The sequence below is a fragment of the Balaenoptera acutorostrata genome, chromosome 1 (assembly GCF_949987535.1).
Source record: "Balaenoptera acutorostrata chromosome 1, mBalAcu1.1, whole genome shotgun sequence".
Taxonomy (NCBI): domain Eukaryota; kingdom Metazoa; phylum Chordata; class Mammalia; order Artiodactyla; family Balaenopteridae; genus Balaenoptera; species Balaenoptera acutorostrata.
The window spans coordinates 33,074,846-33,092,520 of NC_080064.1; the positions used below are offsets into that span (position 1 = coordinate 33,074,846).

At 58.1% G+C, this 17,675-nt stretch overlaps 1 protein-coding gene across 1 annotated transcript; it reads right to left on the reverse strand.

Moving 5' to 3' along the window:
- Nucleotides 1-1,061: 1,061 nt before the first annotated feature.
- Nucleotides 1,062-16,185, reverse strand: COL9A2 (collagen type IX alpha 2 chain). Its single transcript, XM_057534826.1, has 32 exons — nucleotides 16,010-16,185; nucleotides 14,653-14,727; nucleotides 13,397-13,432; nucleotides 13,250-13,312; nucleotides 12,167-12,220; nucleotides 12,008-12,043; nucleotides 11,892-11,915; nucleotides 11,530-11,583; nucleotides 11,124-11,177; nucleotides 10,956-11,003; nucleotides 10,649-10,705; nucleotides 10,520-10,573; nucleotides 10,128-10,181; nucleotides 9,678-9,731; nucleotides 9,527-9,580; nucleotides 9,352-9,405; nucleotides 8,165-8,218; nucleotides 7,738-7,791; nucleotides 7,474-7,527; nucleotides 6,488-6,532; nucleotides 6,059-6,112; nucleotides 5,390-5,443; nucleotides 5,051-5,104; nucleotides 4,894-4,965; nucleotides 4,577-4,612; nucleotides 4,385-4,429; nucleotides 4,264-4,296; nucleotides 3,928-4,074; nucleotides 3,592-3,646; nucleotides 3,084-3,272; nucleotides 2,243-2,320; nucleotides 1,062-1,840 (listed from the first exon to the last, which is right to left on the reverse strand). The coding sequence occupies exons 1-32, from the start codon at nucleotides 16,079-16,081 to the stop codon at nucleotides 1,641-1,643; spliced, it is 2,067 nt and encodes a 688-aa protein (XP_057390809.1). The 5' UTR covers nucleotides 16,082-16,185; the 3' UTR covers nucleotides 1,062-1,640.
- Nucleotides 16,186-17,675: the final 1,490 nt, after the last annotated feature.

Below are 17,675 nucleotides of genomic sequence, written 5' to 3' on the forward strand. Positions count from 1 at the left end.
GAGAGTGAAGCCACCTCTGTGGCCCTTAGGGCTACCCTACCCTCTCCTTCCTGTCTGTCCCTGGATTGAGGTAAGGGGGCTGAGAGGTCACCCATGGGTGGGTGGGTGGGTGTGTGTGTGTGTGTGTGTGTGTGTGTGTGTGTGTGTGTGTGTGTGTGTGTGTGTGTGTGTGTTGGGGCAGGGGAGGCTACTGAGGGGAGTTCTCGGCATCTGCTGGCCAGAGGAAGAGGAGGCTGCTCCAGTATAAGTGGAGACTTACAGCCAGGTTTAGGGTGAGGTGTAAGAGAGCCCAAGCTTCACAAATGCTGGGACCTCAGGCCGGAGTCCTGTGTCTCCAGGAGGAAGATTGGCAGAATGCTTCATTTGGGGGAATAAATGCCCAAATCAATAATGGCGCAAAGGGATGGGTCACTCCCTGAATTCCCAAAGCTCCCATCATTGCATGGGTCAGAGGTACCTGCCACGCCCTTTCCTGCTCCTGCTGCTTGCAGTGGCCTTGCTGGCCTACACAGCTATGAGGCTGGGAGCCCCCAGACCCACACATCAGATCTGAGTCAGTCTCCCCTAGACGTTCCCTCAGTGAAAGTGGCATGAGTGAATGTCACTTCTGCCCTCATCATCCAGGTCCAGGTCTGTTTTTCTCACGGGCCTAGAAGCCCCTGGAAGGTAAGAGCCAGGACTTCCAGTCTTGGCTGCCAGCTCCTGCCCCAGGGCCAGCACACGGTGGGTGCCAAAACTCACAGAGGACCTCCTGTGTGTCAGGCCCTGGCAAGACACTGGGTGCACTCTACCGAATAGAGGCAAGGCCAGGTCCTTGCCCAGCTGTACAAAGGCTGGGAAGGATCTACCCAAAGTTAGACAGAGGGTCACCATCCTAACTCTACCTGCAGGTTCATCCCACAGGTGTTCCTCAAATATGCTGTGCCCTCCTCATAATTCAGGATGTACCCAGAGGAAGGTACCCCGCCCTCCACCCTCCCCTTCTGGAGCCCTTGACCATCCTGCTCAGGTCGTGGAGGCCCACCCCTAATCCACAAGAAATTAAGCCCAACACTCACGTCCTGGTTTGTACCCAAGTCAGGGGCTTTTATTTACAGAAAGGCCTGGGTGGATCTAGCGGTTTGGTGGGAGAGGGTGATGCCAGAAAGGGAAGAGAGATGGGTGTTTAAATACTCAGATGGGAGGAAGGCAGGGAGGAAGTAGTGGACTGGCTTAAGGATGGCCACCTCCAGGCAGTCAGCCAGTAAGCCCAGGGGGTGAAAATGGAATCAGGAACCAGCAAAGGCATCAGTCCACTTGCCCCAAGGACAAGATGGCCAGTGGAGGATGGTGCAAATTAAGGAGACATTTGTTTTGGTGACATTTGAGCGGTGCTCCGGGAAGGAAAGTCACCCCATCCTCTGGACCTTGCACTCTCCAGTGCCACTTGCCCTGTCTGTTAGCCTCACCTTTTCACTCCGATGTCCTCCCTTCCCTTCCCCCATGTTTTAGAATTTCCTTTTCCTCAGGACTCCTGGGTCCCAGACAAAGGTCCTGGGAAAGCTAGTTTCCTGGGCAGAGGAATGGGATGCATGTCCACCCAGAGGGCACTTAGTCCTTTCCCCCTAGGATGCCCACTGGGCTCCGTCTTGGCCTGATGCTCATGGCCCCTTGATGGATCCAGGCTCTGTGAGGCGTGCAGACGTGTAGGCTGAGGCGCCAAGGCAGGCCGCAGGCTCACAGAAGCCTGGCAGCCCCATGGGGCCTGGCAGGCCAGGTCGGCCTGCCTCTCCTGGGGCCCCTGGGACCCCTCGATCTCCATCTTTGCCGTTGATTGCCTGGCCAGGCCGGCCAGGCAGTCCTATGAGAGGGAGAAGGTCAAGACATCAAGGTGGGGAAAATGAAGCCAAGGACACACAGAAAGGAGGGACTCTGCCCCAGACACACAGGTTCTGAGAGAGTCGTGTCTGATTGTCCTTTCCTCCCAACTCCCAATCAGTGACTCTGGGGAGCACATGCCCCTTCCTTTCCCTCCATGAAGCAGATTTTTGTGCAACCCAGGAAGTCCTCAGAATCCCAGCTGTCCAGTTCTCAGCCAGACCGCACCCAGAGGCTCCTGGGTGCTCCGAAAGTATCAAAAATCGGATGTGTGGGACTGAGTTGGCTGAGCATAAGGCTTCCATGGAAGAGACCCAGTTGTCTTTGGGTCATTAATCCCAGAGCTGAGGGACACAACTGCCACTGGGCAGCGCCAAGATCTTACCTGGGATCCCTGGGGGCCCAGGCATCCCGGGATGCCCTCGTCCAACTTCTCCCCTATCACCCTTCTCTCCACATTTTCCTGCAGAGAAAGAATCAAGCCTTAGTTTTTCAGAATAGGAAAATGCTTTTTTTCTACTCGGCTTGCTACTTAATTTCTATTTCACACACAATTATTTGTTTTGTGCTAGTTTATAATAGGGGAAAGTTGGAAATGACTGCAGAACTGATTAAATAAAGGCAAGTCCAAAGGATGGAAGACTATACAGCTGATAAAGTTCTTTACAGGAAAGTGTCTAAGAATAACAATAGTTGGCATTTGCTATGTGCCAACTCTATGTAAGTTACCTATAAATGTAATCTTCATGACAACTATGAGGTTGTTGCTATTAATATCCCCATTTTACAGATGATAAGTCTAAGGCCCAGGAAGATAAACAGGTAAATTGTTCAGGAGCCACAATGAGAAAGTGGCAGAGTCTGGACTCACACCTGTCTTGTGACTCGAGCTTGCCTTCATTAGTATTTTCTTAATCTGCCTCCCCACTTTTAGAGACTTGGAAGGAGGTTTATGGAGTACCACTAAGTAAATTTAAAACAAACAAAACCCCCCAAAAAGCCCAATCTGTAAAACAGTACATTCATTTCTATCAATTAGCTACTGAAAAAGCAAGCCCAGGAGTCACATGTGGGAGAAATGGGTGAAAGTGTCTATACCTCATCCTGGGAAGGAGAATGATGAAAGATAAAACAGGAGGCGGAGCAATCAACTCAGTAACTGAGACCCCCCAGGGGCTGGTCTTGGCCAAACCCCCATCCCCTGGCCACCACAGAATAGCACTCACCCTTGGGCCCGGTGTTGCCAATCTGACCCACGGCTCCCACGATGCCAGGAATGCCCCGAGGGCCAGGGTGCCCAATGGGTCCCTGTTTGCCTGGGTACCCAGGAGGCCCAGGGGGTCCTGGGAGACCCATCATCCCGGTCGCACCCAGAGCCTCCCGCTTGGCACTCACAGCCATCTCTGCCAGTTGCTCTGGAGGGAGGGAGGGAGACAGGGAAGTCTGTAAGATGGGTGTCAGCTCAGTAAAACTGGGGAAGGCAGAGCATCCCGGCCCCTGGCCCCTGGCCCCTGGCCCCTACGTGTGAACACAGAACAGCCTGGGGGTTAACCTCTACCTTCCTCAGGCTGTTTTATGGAGGTCAAAGGTCCTGAGAGGGCAGGGATGTAGGTAAGGTCCCCAGACCCTTGGAGGCAGAGCTGGAAGGGCCGCCCCTGACTGCAGACTCTCCAGCAAGGCCACTTGAAGAGGCTCCTGACTGTGGGGAGGAGTTGTTGCCCCCCCACCCCTCACCTTGCAGCATCTTCAGCACCACATCCTCGATGTGCTGGTCACTAGCATCTCGGCCCTGAAAGCAGAGGAGGTCTTTCAGGAAGAAGCCCCTGGCTGCCAGGGCTGACTGCTCCAGCGCTATGACCCCCTCCTGTTCCCATTTTCTCACCAGAAGTATTTTCAGCATCTGACTGAAATCCCTCCTGCACCCACACCCATCCTCTCTGACCCTGAGGTTTGGAATCAGCCTCAGGGAAGCCAGCTTCCTCTGGGAATTCCCGGCCTTTGGGGCGATAAGCAGCAACCCAAAGAGATGTCCTCGCAAAGAGACTCCTCCACCCCTGGAGGCCAACTTACCGCCACGCCCTGCCTCCCGGGCTGTCCGGGCAAGCCTCGGTTTCCAGCCAGTCCTCGAGGGCCCGGGGGCCCGGGGTAGCCCTGCACCCCCGGGGCGCCTGCATCCCCGCTGGGGCCCGGATAGCCGGCTTCTCCGCGGACTCCTTGCTGCCGAGCGGGGTGGGTGCAGAGCCGGGGTCAGAGGACGCACGCGCTGGGGGCAGCGGGGGGCGGGGGCGGGGAAGGATGGGATGGGGGGAGGGAAGCCTGGGGAGCCGCGGTCCTGGTCCCCAGCGGCGCCGAGGGAAGGGGGATGGCGGGAGAGGGGGAAGGTGATGTCGCGGCTGCAGGACTCACCTGTCCCTTGGGCCCCGGCTCGCCGGACTCGCCCTGCAGGCACAAGGAAGCACGGTCACGAGGGGTCCCAAGGGCCCGCCCGCCGCTCCCCCAACCCCGCCGCCCCCCGCAGCTGGCTCACCTTCTCGCCTTTCTCTCCTGGGAGGCCAGCCACCCCCGGGTCGCCCTGCAGATTGAGACCGAGTCAGACCGCGGTGGCCCCGCGTGGCGTGGGAGCAGGGGTGGGGCGGCTGTGCTGGCCTGTGACACCCGCGTCCCCCGCCCCGACGCGGGATGCCCAGACGGCAGGGGAAAGGGACATGCTGGCACTCACCACTCCGCCGCGGGGCCCGGTCTTCCCTGGGGAGCCCTGGAGAAAACGGGGCGGGGGGGGGGTCCGGGGCTTGGTGAGCTCGGGTCCAGGGGAGGCTAGGTCCACAGGGTCCCCCCAACCCCGGCTCCTGGCCACACGCCCCTCTGCAGCTCCGCCGCGCCCCCGCCCCCACCCCCACCCCGGGGTCCCTTGGGACCCGCAGGGAGTACTTTTTCCACGAAGATTTGCGGTGCTCAAGGATCTCACTGCCCTCCACCAACTCCTCCCCCAGAGTCTTAAGGCTTCTTTCCCTGGTATTTTCCAGCCCCATTTGGTACCTTGTCTCCCTTGATTCCTGGCAAGCCTTGGGGCCCTGGAATTCCGGGGGGACCCTGTTCCCCCTTGGGGCCCTGAGGAGAAAAGAAACCAGAGGAGTAAGTCAGATGAGGTGCCCAGACATGCTCCCCATGCCCATCTCAGCCGCCTTGCACTTACCTGTAGGCCCTGAGGGCCTGGCTGCCCCACTGGCCCCCTCTCACCGTGGTCACCCTGAAATGGAAAGTGAAGGTCACATCCGGCTATCAGCGGGGGCAGCCTCTCCCTGCCAGATCCCAGACCCTGTGTGGTCAGGGTGCCCTCCATTCCTGCTGTCACCACCGTGGAGGTCCTTGGCTCCACTTCAGACCAGCAAACTGAGGCCCTGACTGGGAGGCCTCATGCAGGCTGGGCAGGACTGGGCAGGTACTGGAGCCTTGAGAGGACCCAGATCCTGGGTCCAGCAGTGCCAGCTGCTGCAGAGGCCCCCAGGGAGGGGCCACTGTGCCAGGCACTTACCTTCTGCCCCATGATGCCCTGGGGACCGATTTCTCCTCGAGGCCCTGGCTCTCCCTGGGGGACAGAGAAATCAGAGGTGAGCAATAGCCTGGAGGATCCCTCCCTTCCACACCTGGCCAGCCCCTACCCACCCTTGGGGCTCAGCTAATTTGCTTCATCAGGAAGACTTCCTTCACCTCCTCTTCTTCCAGTCCCTGTACTTTTCCTTCATAGGACCCAATTCAGTTGTAGTCATCATGCGATCATTTATTTAATTTAATGTCTGTCTCTCCCACGAAACTGTAAGCTCCATGTGAGTAGGAGACTGTCTATCTCAGCGTCTAGCGGGTTGCAGATATTTGGTGAATGTTTGTGGAATGAGTGAATGAATGACTTCCTGCTGGATTCTCAGCCCCAGTCAGTTAGGCCACCTGGAGAGGTCCTACCCCAGGACAGAAGCAGCTCCCACCCTCTCTGCATTGTACACAGGGAAACCGGGGCCCAGAGAGAGAAGAGAGCTTCCCTGGGTCAGTGGCAGAACCTTGACTGGCACCGAGGGCACCCCTAGGCTAGGGGTCCACCTCACAGTCTCACTCAGGCCCCATACAATGAGTGCAGGGTCCTCAGGCCTGGGGGAGCGGGGGAAGGGAGCAAAGCAAGAGCCCTTGTGTCAGAAGAGGGGACACTCACCTCCTTCCCAGGGGAACCAGAGACTCCTGGGAAGCCTTGCCGGCCTGGCTCACCCTGCAGGAAAACAGAGTTCTGAGGTCAGTCTGTGTAGCCAGTCAGGCCCTTGGCCTTGGAGAAGCCCAGGGAACCTTAAAAAGACTCTGGAACCAAATGAGTTGGGGAGAGGAGAGGGTTATTGGTGAGGTCCTCTGGACTTCATTGATTTTCCTGTTTCTCCTCTAGGTAGGCAGCCATGCCATCCTGTCTCCTCTAGCCAGGATGAGGGTGGGAGGGAGGTGACAGGAGGGAGGTGGTTAGGCCCAAGGGACTTGTGTCCAGGCCAAGTCTCTGAGCTTGGACTGAGGACTGGGCCTTGCAGTCTTTAAGCCGTGTCCCTGGTCCCTGCCCCCAGGCTCCCTTGCTCAGATGAAGCCAACTCTGCCCTCTCACCTTGTCTCCAGGGCCTCCTTTTGTCCCAGGCTGGCCGGGCACACCCTGTAGAAGGAAGCTGATGTCAGTTTCTCCCCTGGCAGGGGGAGCCCTGTGCACCTATTGCTTTACCTCCCGGATTCCTCCCCTGCCTTATGGGAGCTGAACAGCAGAAGGCCCAGCCATGAACTTGACTGTGCCTAGCCGCGAATCCCTGGTGAGAGAGTAGGTGGGTACAGAAGGACCTGCCTACAAGTGCCTGTGGTCCATGGGGAGAAGGGGACCACATGTGAGTGCACACAGGAACACAGTCTGCATGTGTTAGCGGACCTCGGCCTCAGTACCCCTGGCAGGGAGGGATGGGGGTTCCCAGAAAGTGTGGGATGGAGGTGGGCCTGACGGTGAGAAGGCACAGAGAGATGGGAAGGGCATTCCAAGCAGAGGGACCAGTAAAGGCTTGAATGTGTGGAGGCAGAAAAGCCAAGGCCATGTTGAGAAGGGAGAAGATGAAGAGAGGCAGTGGCTGATGAGGCGGAGGGATAGGCTGGGGTCCAATTATGGTGGTCCTTAGATGCTAAGGTGAGCTGCGAGGACGAGGGGTGTAGCTGTCCTGTTCACAACTTTCCCTGCCACTTACTGGACCTCAGTAACTCTACTGAATGACTGGACAGAACGACTTTTTCCTGGAGGCAGCAGGGGAGGGGGAGCACGGAAGGTGTTTAGCAGGGAAATGGTCAGACTCCACTTAGCCAACATGGATGGTTGGAATGGTCAAAGAGAAGGCCGGAGCAACTGTCCAAATGACGAAGCCCAAGCCAGGCCAGACTTGGTGAGGAGGCCTGAGCTGGGTGGGGACAGGGACTAGAGCACGAGCCCTGGGTGTGTGACTTCCATCTCATCAGCCACTCACGCCACCGTGGGGAGGTGGGCCACAGGGTGCCTGGCCTCCTGGAGGAGGATAAGCAACTTGCTGTGTGGAAGCCCCCACGGCTCCGCCCCATACTCACCACTAGGCCCTGGTGGCCCGGGTTTCCTGGCCGCCCCACCTGTCCTGCGCTGCCCTGCGAGAGACAGAGCCAGAGACACAGATGAGTCTCCCACCCGAGTGGAGGCAGGGAAACTGAGGCCCCGAGGCAACCAGGAATGTGTCCGTGACACACGTGAGGATCCCAGGCTCCTGGGCCTCCAGGCTCAGTGTGATGGGACTCAGAGCCTCAGCTGGAAAGGGCCCTGACCCTTGCCCCAATCCCACCAGCCGTCCCCACTCCTACCTTCATGCCAGGTGTGCCTGGGGTCCCGTCCTTGCCGTCAATGCCTGGTGGGCCCTGCTCAGGAGGAAAGTCGAAGGGACACTCACAATGGGGAGATGCCTAGGGTCAGGCCACCCACCCATGTCCCTGTGCGTAGGAAGTGAGTCAGGTCATCTTGGGAAGCCCCACCAGCCAACTGGGGGTGGGAGAGTGGAAGTGGGAAGGGATTTCGTGGGATGGACCACAGTCCTTCCCTTGAGTGGGTGATGAGTGTCCCAGGACCTCTCCTACATCACCACCCTATTTACAGGTGAAAAAACTAAGGTGCAGAAAGAGGGCATTTCCCGAGGTGACAGCCCACTGGCAACAGAGTTCAGTCTAGAATCCCAGGCTCCTCCTCCTCTGGAGGCTTGGAGAGCTGCCTGGACCCCGCCCTCTGTCCACTTACGGTTGCTCCCTTCGGGCCTGTTATTCCCTGGGGTCCTCGGATACCTTGGCTGCCCTGCAAAGTAGACAGAGATCAGATCACCTTCAGGAGGCTGAACTCCTGTCTGGCTGTTCAGAGAAGGGAACAGCTGAGAACAGTGACCTCCGGGTCCCAGGGTCCCTGTGGCACAGGCCATGCTGTGCAGGGGCTGGAGGAGAGGGGCCTAGTTGTGTGAGTTTGCCCTGGACCCAGCGGGAGGGAGCAGAGGTCAGCACCAAGCAGGCTGGGCTGGAGCAAGACAGGGGAGGAGCCAGCGCTCCTGAGACCCACCAAGGCCCCGAGTGACACTGATGTGAAGAAATACAACCACTAAAGACAATGTGTGCACTTGGTTTGGGTCTTGATTTGAACAAGAACCCTGAAAAGACATTTTTGAGATCACTGTGAAAAACTGACTACAAGCTGATGATTAGATGATGTTCAGGAATAATTGATAATTTTGTTGGTGTGATAATGATATCGTGGTTATGTGAGGAAAGAGCCTTATTTGTAAGAGATACATTCAGAAGTGGGTAACATGACGTAATGTTAAGAATTTGCTTGAAAATATCAGAGCAAAGCAATGAAGTGAAGGAAAGAAAGGGAGAAGAGGATGGATGAAGTGAGAGCGGTAAAAGGTTAATTTGGGGAGGTAGGTACATAAGAGATCACTATATTATTCTCCCTACTTTTGTGTTTGTTTAAAAACTTGCACAATAAAAAAACTAACAAAAAGAAAAACAACCCTTACTTTACTTTCTGCTCAATTTTTCTGTAAACTCAGAACTGCTCAAAAGAGATAGTCTTTTACTTTAAAAAAAAGAGAGAGTTAAGAGAACTGGGATCTGGACCAAATCCCATTAACCCCATGACTGATTCCCTGGAATTTCATTGTCTGGCCCCAGTGACCGTGGGACTGCATTACACGGTTCTCCCAAAGTCTGAATTTGATCAGCAACAGGCTGGGCTTGGAGCAGGGGGCTGCTGGGGCTGGCTGGGCTCTGGGCACAGACGTTCCTCCCTCACATCAGTCACCCACACGCACAGACACGCAGAATAACATATGCACACACACATACGTTTGTGCACGCACGTGAGCCTTGGGTGGAGCTGAGTTCACCCAGTTCTCCCCAGGGGCCGTGACTGGACAGGGGTGCCTGAGGACTCACCACGTCACCCTTCTCCCCAGCTCGGCCTGGTGGCCCCGGAGGACCTTCCTCACCCTGGCAAGAAGGACAAACAGAAATGCAAGTTATGTGGGCTCAGGCGGAGCCGCACCCCTCTGCAGCCCTAGGAGCTGTGTCTGGAGGAGGTGAGTGTGGGCAGAAGCAGGAGTGGACTCACTGGTGACCCGGCGGCGCCGATGGAGCCCACCATGCCTTTGTACCCGTGAGGACCCTGGGGAGAGGAGAGGTCGTGGGTCAGTGCTGGCTGGACCCCAGAGGCCAGAGGGCTGGTTCCAGCAGCTCTTGCAGGACACCCCAGACCCACTCACCGTCTCTCCTTTGGGTCCCGCCATGCCCGGGTAGCCCCTGACGCCCTGGGGACCCTGTCAAGACAGAAGAATGACAGCGATGGCAACTAGAAAGCCCACTTCGTGACACCTTCCCTGACCCCCACCCAATTTTCTCAGTGCCTCCCTGAGGCAGGCACGGAGTCCCTATCACAGACGGTCACTGATGCTCGGAGATGGGAGAGACTCGCCAGGGTCACTCAGAAGGGACAGTGGCAGAACCTGGGCCTCAGGTGAGTCTTCTGGCTGACAGCCTTGGTTCCTGTCCCCCAGTCTCTCACAGTCAGCCTCAGCCTCCCTCCCCGCCCCCACCCAGAGACACACCAGCTGGACACAGGTGTCTCTTTCACAAGTTAGAGCCCAGAGCAGGAGAATGACTCCACTAAGGTCTCCCAGGAGAGGTGAGGAGGGCCCTTGGAAAGTGTTCCTTACCGGCGGTCCAGGGATGCCTTGCTCTCCAGAGGCACCCACATCTCCCTTGGGACCCTATGGGGCAGGAAAGAGCAGTCAGATAGGCAGGCAGATCGAGAGACAAACATACAGACAACCAAAGATACCATCCTCTTCCCAGCAAAAGCAGACAGGAAGGCCTCCTAGAAACTATACGGTCCCATGTGATGGACGGATGGGGAAATGGAAGCACAGCAAGGAGAACGGACTTGCCCAGGGACACATTGACCTAGAATCTAGGCCTCTTGCCTCCCAGCTCAAGGCTTTATCCCCAGAGCCCCACAGGGGAAGGGGAAGGGAGAAGGATGGGGGGGAGGCTCCTGTAGGGCCCTCTCCACGCACACCCTCCCAGGGCCCTCAGCCCTCACACTCACCGGCTTCCCCTGGCGGCCGGAATCTCCCAGAAGCCCGCGCTTGCCAGGATGCCCCTGCAGGGAAGGAGAGAGCTCAGAGTAGGTCCCCTCCCCACCCCCCATCCCCCAAGACTTGGGCCAGGAGCTCACCTTCACTCCCTGCAGCCCCGGGGGCCCTTTCACGCCCGCTGGACAGTCGGTTGGACACTGGAAAGGAAATCCCGCAGGGCTCTGAGGTCACTGGCCTGCCCCAGGCCAACTGGGCAGTGCTTCCCCATCTTGCCAGCTCCGAGCCCTCCTCCCACCGCACCTGGCTGCACCTCTCAGCTGCAGCCCCTCCCCTCTCCCTCTGACCCTACCTCCTGAAGGAACCTATCTCCTTGCCCGCCCCTCTCAACATGACCCGCCCCTTCCCCGGATTAGCCCCGCCCACCCTCACCCCCGCACCGCCTCTCACCAGGAAGTCCGCGCTGCCTTCCAGACCCTGAATGGTTCCTGGGCGGCCCTGAGAAAAGATGTATGGAGACGAAGCCTGAAGCAAACTGTCCCCACCCCGGGCTTGCGCCAAGGACTCTTGTCCTTCCCCAGCCACACACTGCCGTGTGGGAGGTCTGAGGACACTTACCGGTTTCCCAGGGGGCCCCGGGGGCCCTGCTGGTCCCTCTGGTCCAGGATCCCCCTGGAAGCAAGAAGGGCCCAAATCATACCCTTGTCCAGTCCTGCCTAGGTCACCCCTGCCCCCTCCTCCAGTTCCTGCTACTGCCCTGTCTACCCTGCCCTCCAGGTCACCTGCTGAGATCTGGGCTCTTGGGGAGATCAAGGCCTGATCTTCGGGGGGATGGCCCCAGCCCTTGGCCTCCATGGAAGACCTACCACAGGGTGGGCTCAGCAGGAAGGGTTTCTGCCCCAGACCTGCAGGAGCTCCCTGGTGGCCAGAGGCAGACTCAGGAAATCCTGGAGAGATACTCAGCTTGCCAGCTTGAAGGCAGAGGGCAGGAGGCAGAGTGAGCAGAGGGGTAGCTGGGGCTCACCTTGGGGCCCGTGATTCCCATCTCACCAGGGAGGCCAACAGGTCCAGGTGGTCCCTAGGGACAGAGACATCAGTGGCTGGGATGCCTCAGAGGGTCAGCCCAGCCCTGGCACAGAGGGACCCAGAGCCCTCTTCCCCACTTTCACTTTGCAACCAACACCAGAGAAGCTGACAGATTAGGGCTTTAAGGGCCAGAGAATCTCAGAGCCAGTGGATACGCCCAGAGTTCTCTGACAAGTCTGCCCACTTCCAACACCATCACAGCATGCTGGCCCCTCCCCATGCTGGTCAGTCCCCTGGAAGCCCTTTGTACCCTCCTTCCCGGAGAGTCCCAGGGACTCTGCCCCATCCCTGAAGACTTACAGGAGGTCCGGCGAAGCCAGGGCCCTGGAACAGAAGAAAAGATTAGGTTCATGGCTCCTTTTACAAGTCCCCCTACCCACAAAGGGTCCTTTAAAGCCCTTGCCAGTTATACTCACCGGCAGGCCGGGGGGACCTGGGAGCCCAGGCTGGCCCTGCAAGAGCAATGGAGAGGCTCAGAGGCTGGGGTCTCCTGGGTCCCTGATCCTGTCTGCAGAAGCCCCTCCCAAACTCTGGCGCTAGATTGCCCATGCTGAGGCCCCCAGCAGGCTACTTACCTTGACTCCAGGGATCCCCATAGAACCAGGCTCCCCCTTGGCTCCAGTTAGACCCTGGCGAAGAAAGAGAAGGTATATCCGTGAGAGACGAACCTGCTCCCTGACCCACGGGGCAGGGCGGGTCCAGAGGTCTCTCCTGGGTGGGCCCAGGCTGCCTTTCACCACACTCCATGAAGGCCTAAGGGTGTCAACACCTCACTTTCCCTTCCGCCGGTTCCCACCATAGCCGTTGACAATTATTGTCTTTTGAAAGATGTGAAACCAAGGCCCAAAGATTTGTCAGCCCAAACCTCATGCCTCAAGTCTAGGAGTCTAGAAAACCTAGATAGACATAGGTCTGGATTAGCCATTTTCTTGATGTCTGCCCTTGGCAACTTTTTCTGAGCCTTAGTTTTCTCATCTGCAAAATGGATTAATAATTATGCTTGCTTCTCTGGGTGGCTGTGAAAACCGATGTGGAAGGCAATATGCTTTGTAATCTTTGCAGGGTGTGGACGAGTTGGAACGGCCCTGGTGGCTGGTCACAGCCCTAATGGGCATCTCTTGCACCAGCAGGGCAAAGGCAACTCATGGGGTCCTCTTCTTCCTCCCATCTTTCAGTGACTGACTCAAATGTATGCCCCAAGAAGAAGACTTCCCAATGCCCATGGCTGTGTCCAGGAGCCTGTGACCCTGGGGTCCCCGGGAACTCTGTGGTATCAGCCAAATAATGTTCCTCTCCTGAGTGGTGCCTGGGGCTGTGATGGGTGGAGTGGGGAAGGAAAAAGGAGAGGAAGGGAGAGGGAGCATAAGGGCAGCTCTGCCCAGAGTATTCAGTTTGATACTTGGGGGCCAGAAATGTGAGACTAAATTCTGGCTGCTGCTGATGAGCAGAACCCGTCTCTGGACCCCCATTTGCTTGTGATTCAATGCTCCTGGGGTGGGTGTGAGGTCACAATCTCATATGAAGGTGAGCGGGGCTCACAGCTGTAGAGTCTCCATCCTGCTCTGAATAGCAGATCAGGGAAGATGCCAGAATTGGGTTCTGGAAGTCAGTGGGTGGAGCCCTAACCTGCTCTACCTGACGCTCAGGTAGGTACTCACGTCAATCCCGGGCTTGCCGTCTGGCCCATCTGGCCCCGCTTTGCCAGGCTCTCCCTTAGGTCCCTTGAAAACAGAGGTGGAGCAAACATTAGACACAGGAGGGCAAGACCTGGAAGGGTCAGAGGTCAAGGAGGAAAAAGCACTCACCGGAGGGCCAGCTTTCCCAGGGGGCCCCTTGTCACCCTGCAAGATACAAGTTGTTGAGACAGCACACTATGGCTCGTGCTCCCCCAGATGGGCACACACAAGCCCTGGCTGGCCCGGCCCACACGCTCCTCTCCTCACTCTCCTCTCTTCTGTCCTGGGCCCTCTCAAGCCTTGTGCTTTTTAGGAAAATAGCTCCCTTTCCCGCAAGAAAACCATAGGTGGATTGAGACCAATCCCAGGCAGGCTGCAGAGGGTGATAACAGCATGCGAGTGGGTTCTCGTCATGCCAGTGTTGGTAAGGGGCCAGTTAGGAGACCTGTGAACAGGGTTGTTGGCTCCAAGTTACCTCGGAGAGCAGGTGCCTCTTGGATTTGAGCAAGTGTGGGGAGAAACATGGGGTTTTTAGGAAAACATGAAGGGGAGGTAAGCGAAGGGGGCAGTGGCAGCCTTCTGGGTTGGGGTCAGGAAAACGAGATGGGGCAGGGGCAAGGACCAAGGGGACAGATTCAATCTGTCATCAAGGCAAGAAGGACCTCCTTCCCCTGTGACAAAGGACCCTTGATGGAGGACAGACATGGGCTGTGGAATCACATTCAGCCCCAGAGAGACTTCCAGGCATTTCAGAGCCTGTGGCGGCCAGAGAGCCTGGCAGGTTCCCTGTGCCCTGTGTTTGGAGGGTGGGGCACCAGGTTGAATAGAAGGCTGTCGAGATAAGTAAACATGGGGTTGACCTCCTGGGGGAGCATCCAGAATGAGGTATTTAACCCTCACTGTGGTAGGGAGAGCAGGGAACGAGACCAGCTGGTTCTAAATCGGGGAGAAAAATGCAAAGGGAAGAGACGGGAGTCTGGCCCTAGCTGGTCAGCGGTCTGGCCAAGGCTCCCAAGCTACCCTGAAGAAGCATCCAGACGTGCCAGAGGGCAGGGCGAGGAGGCAGGGCGCCTCCCACCCCAAAAAGAAGGGAGGAGGGGGCGAGGGATAAGGAATCGCTGTGAGCTGTGGCGGGCAGACCGAACAGCAGCTCCTTGTCCGCCGGCAGCTATAACGGGCTCTGCATCTCGGGGCTGGTTTGAGGTTTTTGTAGAACAAACGGTCTCCTTGTGGTGCAGGCCGGCGTCGCCTACTGGCAACAGGGGGCACTGCATCTCCAGGCGTCAACCTCACCGCCCCGCCCCCCGCCCCCTACTCCCAGGGCTCACAAAGTTCCCCTTTGTCCGCCGCCTCTCTCCCCCTCCCGTCCCAGGTTAGAGACTCACGTCGATTCCGTCGGATCCAGGCACTCCCGGTGGCCCTGGGGGGCCCGGGGGGCCCCGCTCTCCTGGTGGACCTCTCTGAAAACACATACAGGGGTGCAGCCCTCAGATAGTGCAGGGAACTGGGCATCCAGGAGTGCACGTCTCCCTGAGGAAATGGAGCTCCTCAGGGAGCAGCGAACTCCCCGTTTATTGAGAACCCACTGTGTACCAGATATTGTGTACCATTACATATATTATCTTCTTGAATGCTTAGAACTGTGAGGCCGAAACTAAAAACCCCGTTTGCAGTTGAGGAAACAGGCTCTGAAAGATGAAGGGGTCCGTGATCACCGGAAGTAAGCGGTGGAGCCAGAATTCCGTCCTAGGTCTGCCCAACTCCTTCCACTGTACCATGTTGCCCTTGCGCTGTCGTGGGTGGGAACAGATGGAGATGCTGATGGTTCAAATAAATAACCGATGGTAAGGAAGATGGTGCCTAGAGACGCTTGGTCCTCAATGGACGGTTGCTCGGATTATTTTTAGGTGAACAACAGATACTGAAGGTGAGTAAGTACCCCTTCCTCTCCCCCCGGTGCGGATAAAGTCCGACGGGACAGCTGGGGAGGCGCAGAGAGACGGGGCGTGGGGGGACCCAGGGAAGGGAAGCCTGTTCTCTCCTCCGGTTCAGAGCACCCCTCTCGCAGCACCGCTCCTCCGTCCTCCCTTAGGTGGCTCTCTTACGGGGCCACCCCCGCCTCGGGTGGCGGTCCCCCGCCTGCCAGGTGCCCGCGCCCTCCCCAGGCCGAGAAGTGCCAGGCTGGCGCCCGGCAGGCGAGCTGCGAACCGCACCAGGCCCCAGATGGCGCCCGGGCCCTGCCCCTCCGCGCCCGCGTCCCGTTAGGCCCCCTCCCCCAAGCCGGCCCTCGAAAGTGAGACGCGAGCGCGCGAGCCGGGCAGAGGCAGCAGCCAGCGAGAGCGGCGTCTGGCTGGAGCCGGCGGCCCCTGGGAGGCGGCGGGGGCGGAGAATCCGGAGCCCCGTGAATGGGCACCATTGTGTCCCCCGCCACCTGGGCTCTCCGGGCTGCCAGGACCCGGCGCCAGCTCTCGCCGCACGCTGCCCGTCCCAGGCAGGGCCGAGCATCTCGGGACAGGGTCCCTCTGGCTCCCCGGCTCATCCACCCCCTTTCACTGTGCCGAGACGCTCCCCGTTTGTGCCCCTCCTAAGGGGACGTGCGCCGCGGGACTGTCCGAAGCTGCCCCTCGCGCTAGGGAGTGTCAACAGAGGGTGGGGGTCAGGCAGAGAGAGCACTTGGCTAGACCGCGGGATGCTGAACCCCGGACCCAGAACCCGCAGTCCGGACCCCGGCGCGGGACTTACGATCTGTGCCAGGGCGAGCCCGAGCACCTGCAGGAGAACCAGGAGGCTGCGGCGGGCGGCCGCAGGGGCCATGGCGGGCGGCGGACTCGAGGAGGATGGGTGCCGGCTCCGCGCACGCACCGACCGCTGAGGCTCCCGGCGCGGCCGCGCTAGCTGCTCTCGGACGGGGCGGGTCCGGCCTCCTGAATATGCGGCGGGGCGGGGCGGGGGGCCCGCGGGGGTCTGTCACCTGAGAGGACCCGGGGAGGGAGGCCGGCGCCCTCGGCCCAGCTCCGCCCCGCTCCGTCCAGCCGCCAGCGCCCACCCTCCATCCTCGCCTCGGGCTTCCCCGAGGCATCGGCCGGGTAATCCGAAGAGCCGCCAGGGTGCGGGACGGGGACCACGCCTCCGTTTCTCTCTGAGGAGGCAGAGGGCCTTCCCAGGTCCCTGTCCAGCCTGATCTCCAGGACCCAGCCCCTTCCCCCGACCCACAGTCCGCGTCCCATCCCCTGAGCCACGTCTTCGGCCACTTCTGCCTGCGAGCCCCGGCCTGGGTGCTCTACGCCAGGGCCCAGGCCCAGGGCGCCTCAGGTTCTGCAGACCTTGGAGCAGGCTCTGCCCCTCCCCACCCACCTCGTTCCTCTCCACATACAGTCAATCAGGCCTCTTCCATATTAAAACATACCAAGACCCTTCCTGCATCAGCCATCCTGTGAATACCCACTCCGCCTCCTCCCTCTGGCTTCACTGCTAACACTAGCACTTCTAAACTTCCTCATCTTCCTCTCATCTCCCTGCTTCTGCCGCTGCTGGAGGTCACCACTGAGGCTTAACCCCTCTTCAGTCCTCCAGTCGTGAAGCTGTTGGCACCTGGGTCTGCCTTGGCCGTTCCATCCTTGAAGTCTTCCCTGTCCAGGTGTCCACCATCCAGCCCTTCTTCTATTGCTTTTTCTTCTCTGCAGCTCCCTTAAGCACCAGAGTCTGTGGGATTGGCCAGCTCTCTCCCTCCAAGTGATCTCCTCCATGATCATGGAAACAACCATCACCTTATTTACCAGTTTCCAAAATAGCCTCTCTCCAGAGTTTCTTACCTTCCCTTTCATTCACTTAAGCAATATTGGTAGAGTGCTTTGGAATCTGACTCTGTCACTGAGCATGACCACAGGACCTAAAACCATATGAAGTCTCAGTTTGCTCATCTGTAAAAAGGAATAATAATAGTCCCTATCTTACAGGGTTTTGTGAAGACTGAACGGGATGATGCATATGATGTCCTTAATCTAGCAAGCAGCACATAGTAGGTGCTTGATACATTTCTGCTTTCATTATGATTTATTGAGGACTTTCTGTGTACCAGTCCTGCACCCAATGTGGGGAAGACAACCGCAAGCAGGTCAGCTAAAATAGTGAAGGAGAATACTCTCTGGAACCTGGGAAATTTCAACGCCATTGGGCATGTTGGCAAAAGGCCTTGGGCTTTGAAAGGGGTTCCTGGAGCTGAGTTTGGGAGAAAGGGCTTGAGAGAACTTAATTGCACTGCCTAACAGAGTGAAGAAGAATTTGAAGTTTGTAGGAAGTAAGATGAGAGGAGGAGGACGCGACAGAGGGCTGATGGGTACTGCCTGGGTGCGGCGAATGATTTGTAAAGGACGTCTAAGAAATGGGATGTACAAAGTAGTTGGTTTTA

Excerpts from the sequence above, each read along its gene's own strand:
- COL9A2 (XM_057534826.1), bottom strand. The coding sequence starts at position 16,081 with ATGGCCCCTGCGGCCGCCCGCCGCAGCCTCCTGGTTCTCCTGCAGGTG. Across the intron at positions 6,113-6,487 it reads AAGGAGGCCCTGGAGACAAG|GGTGAGCCAGGCCGGCAAGG; the intron begins GTGAGAGGGCAG and ends GTTTTCCTGCAG. Across the intron at positions 4,075-4,263 it reads AGCCGGGGCCCAAGGGACAG|CAAGGAGTCCGCGGAGAAGC; the intron begins GTGAGTCCTGCA and ends CCCGCTCGGCAG.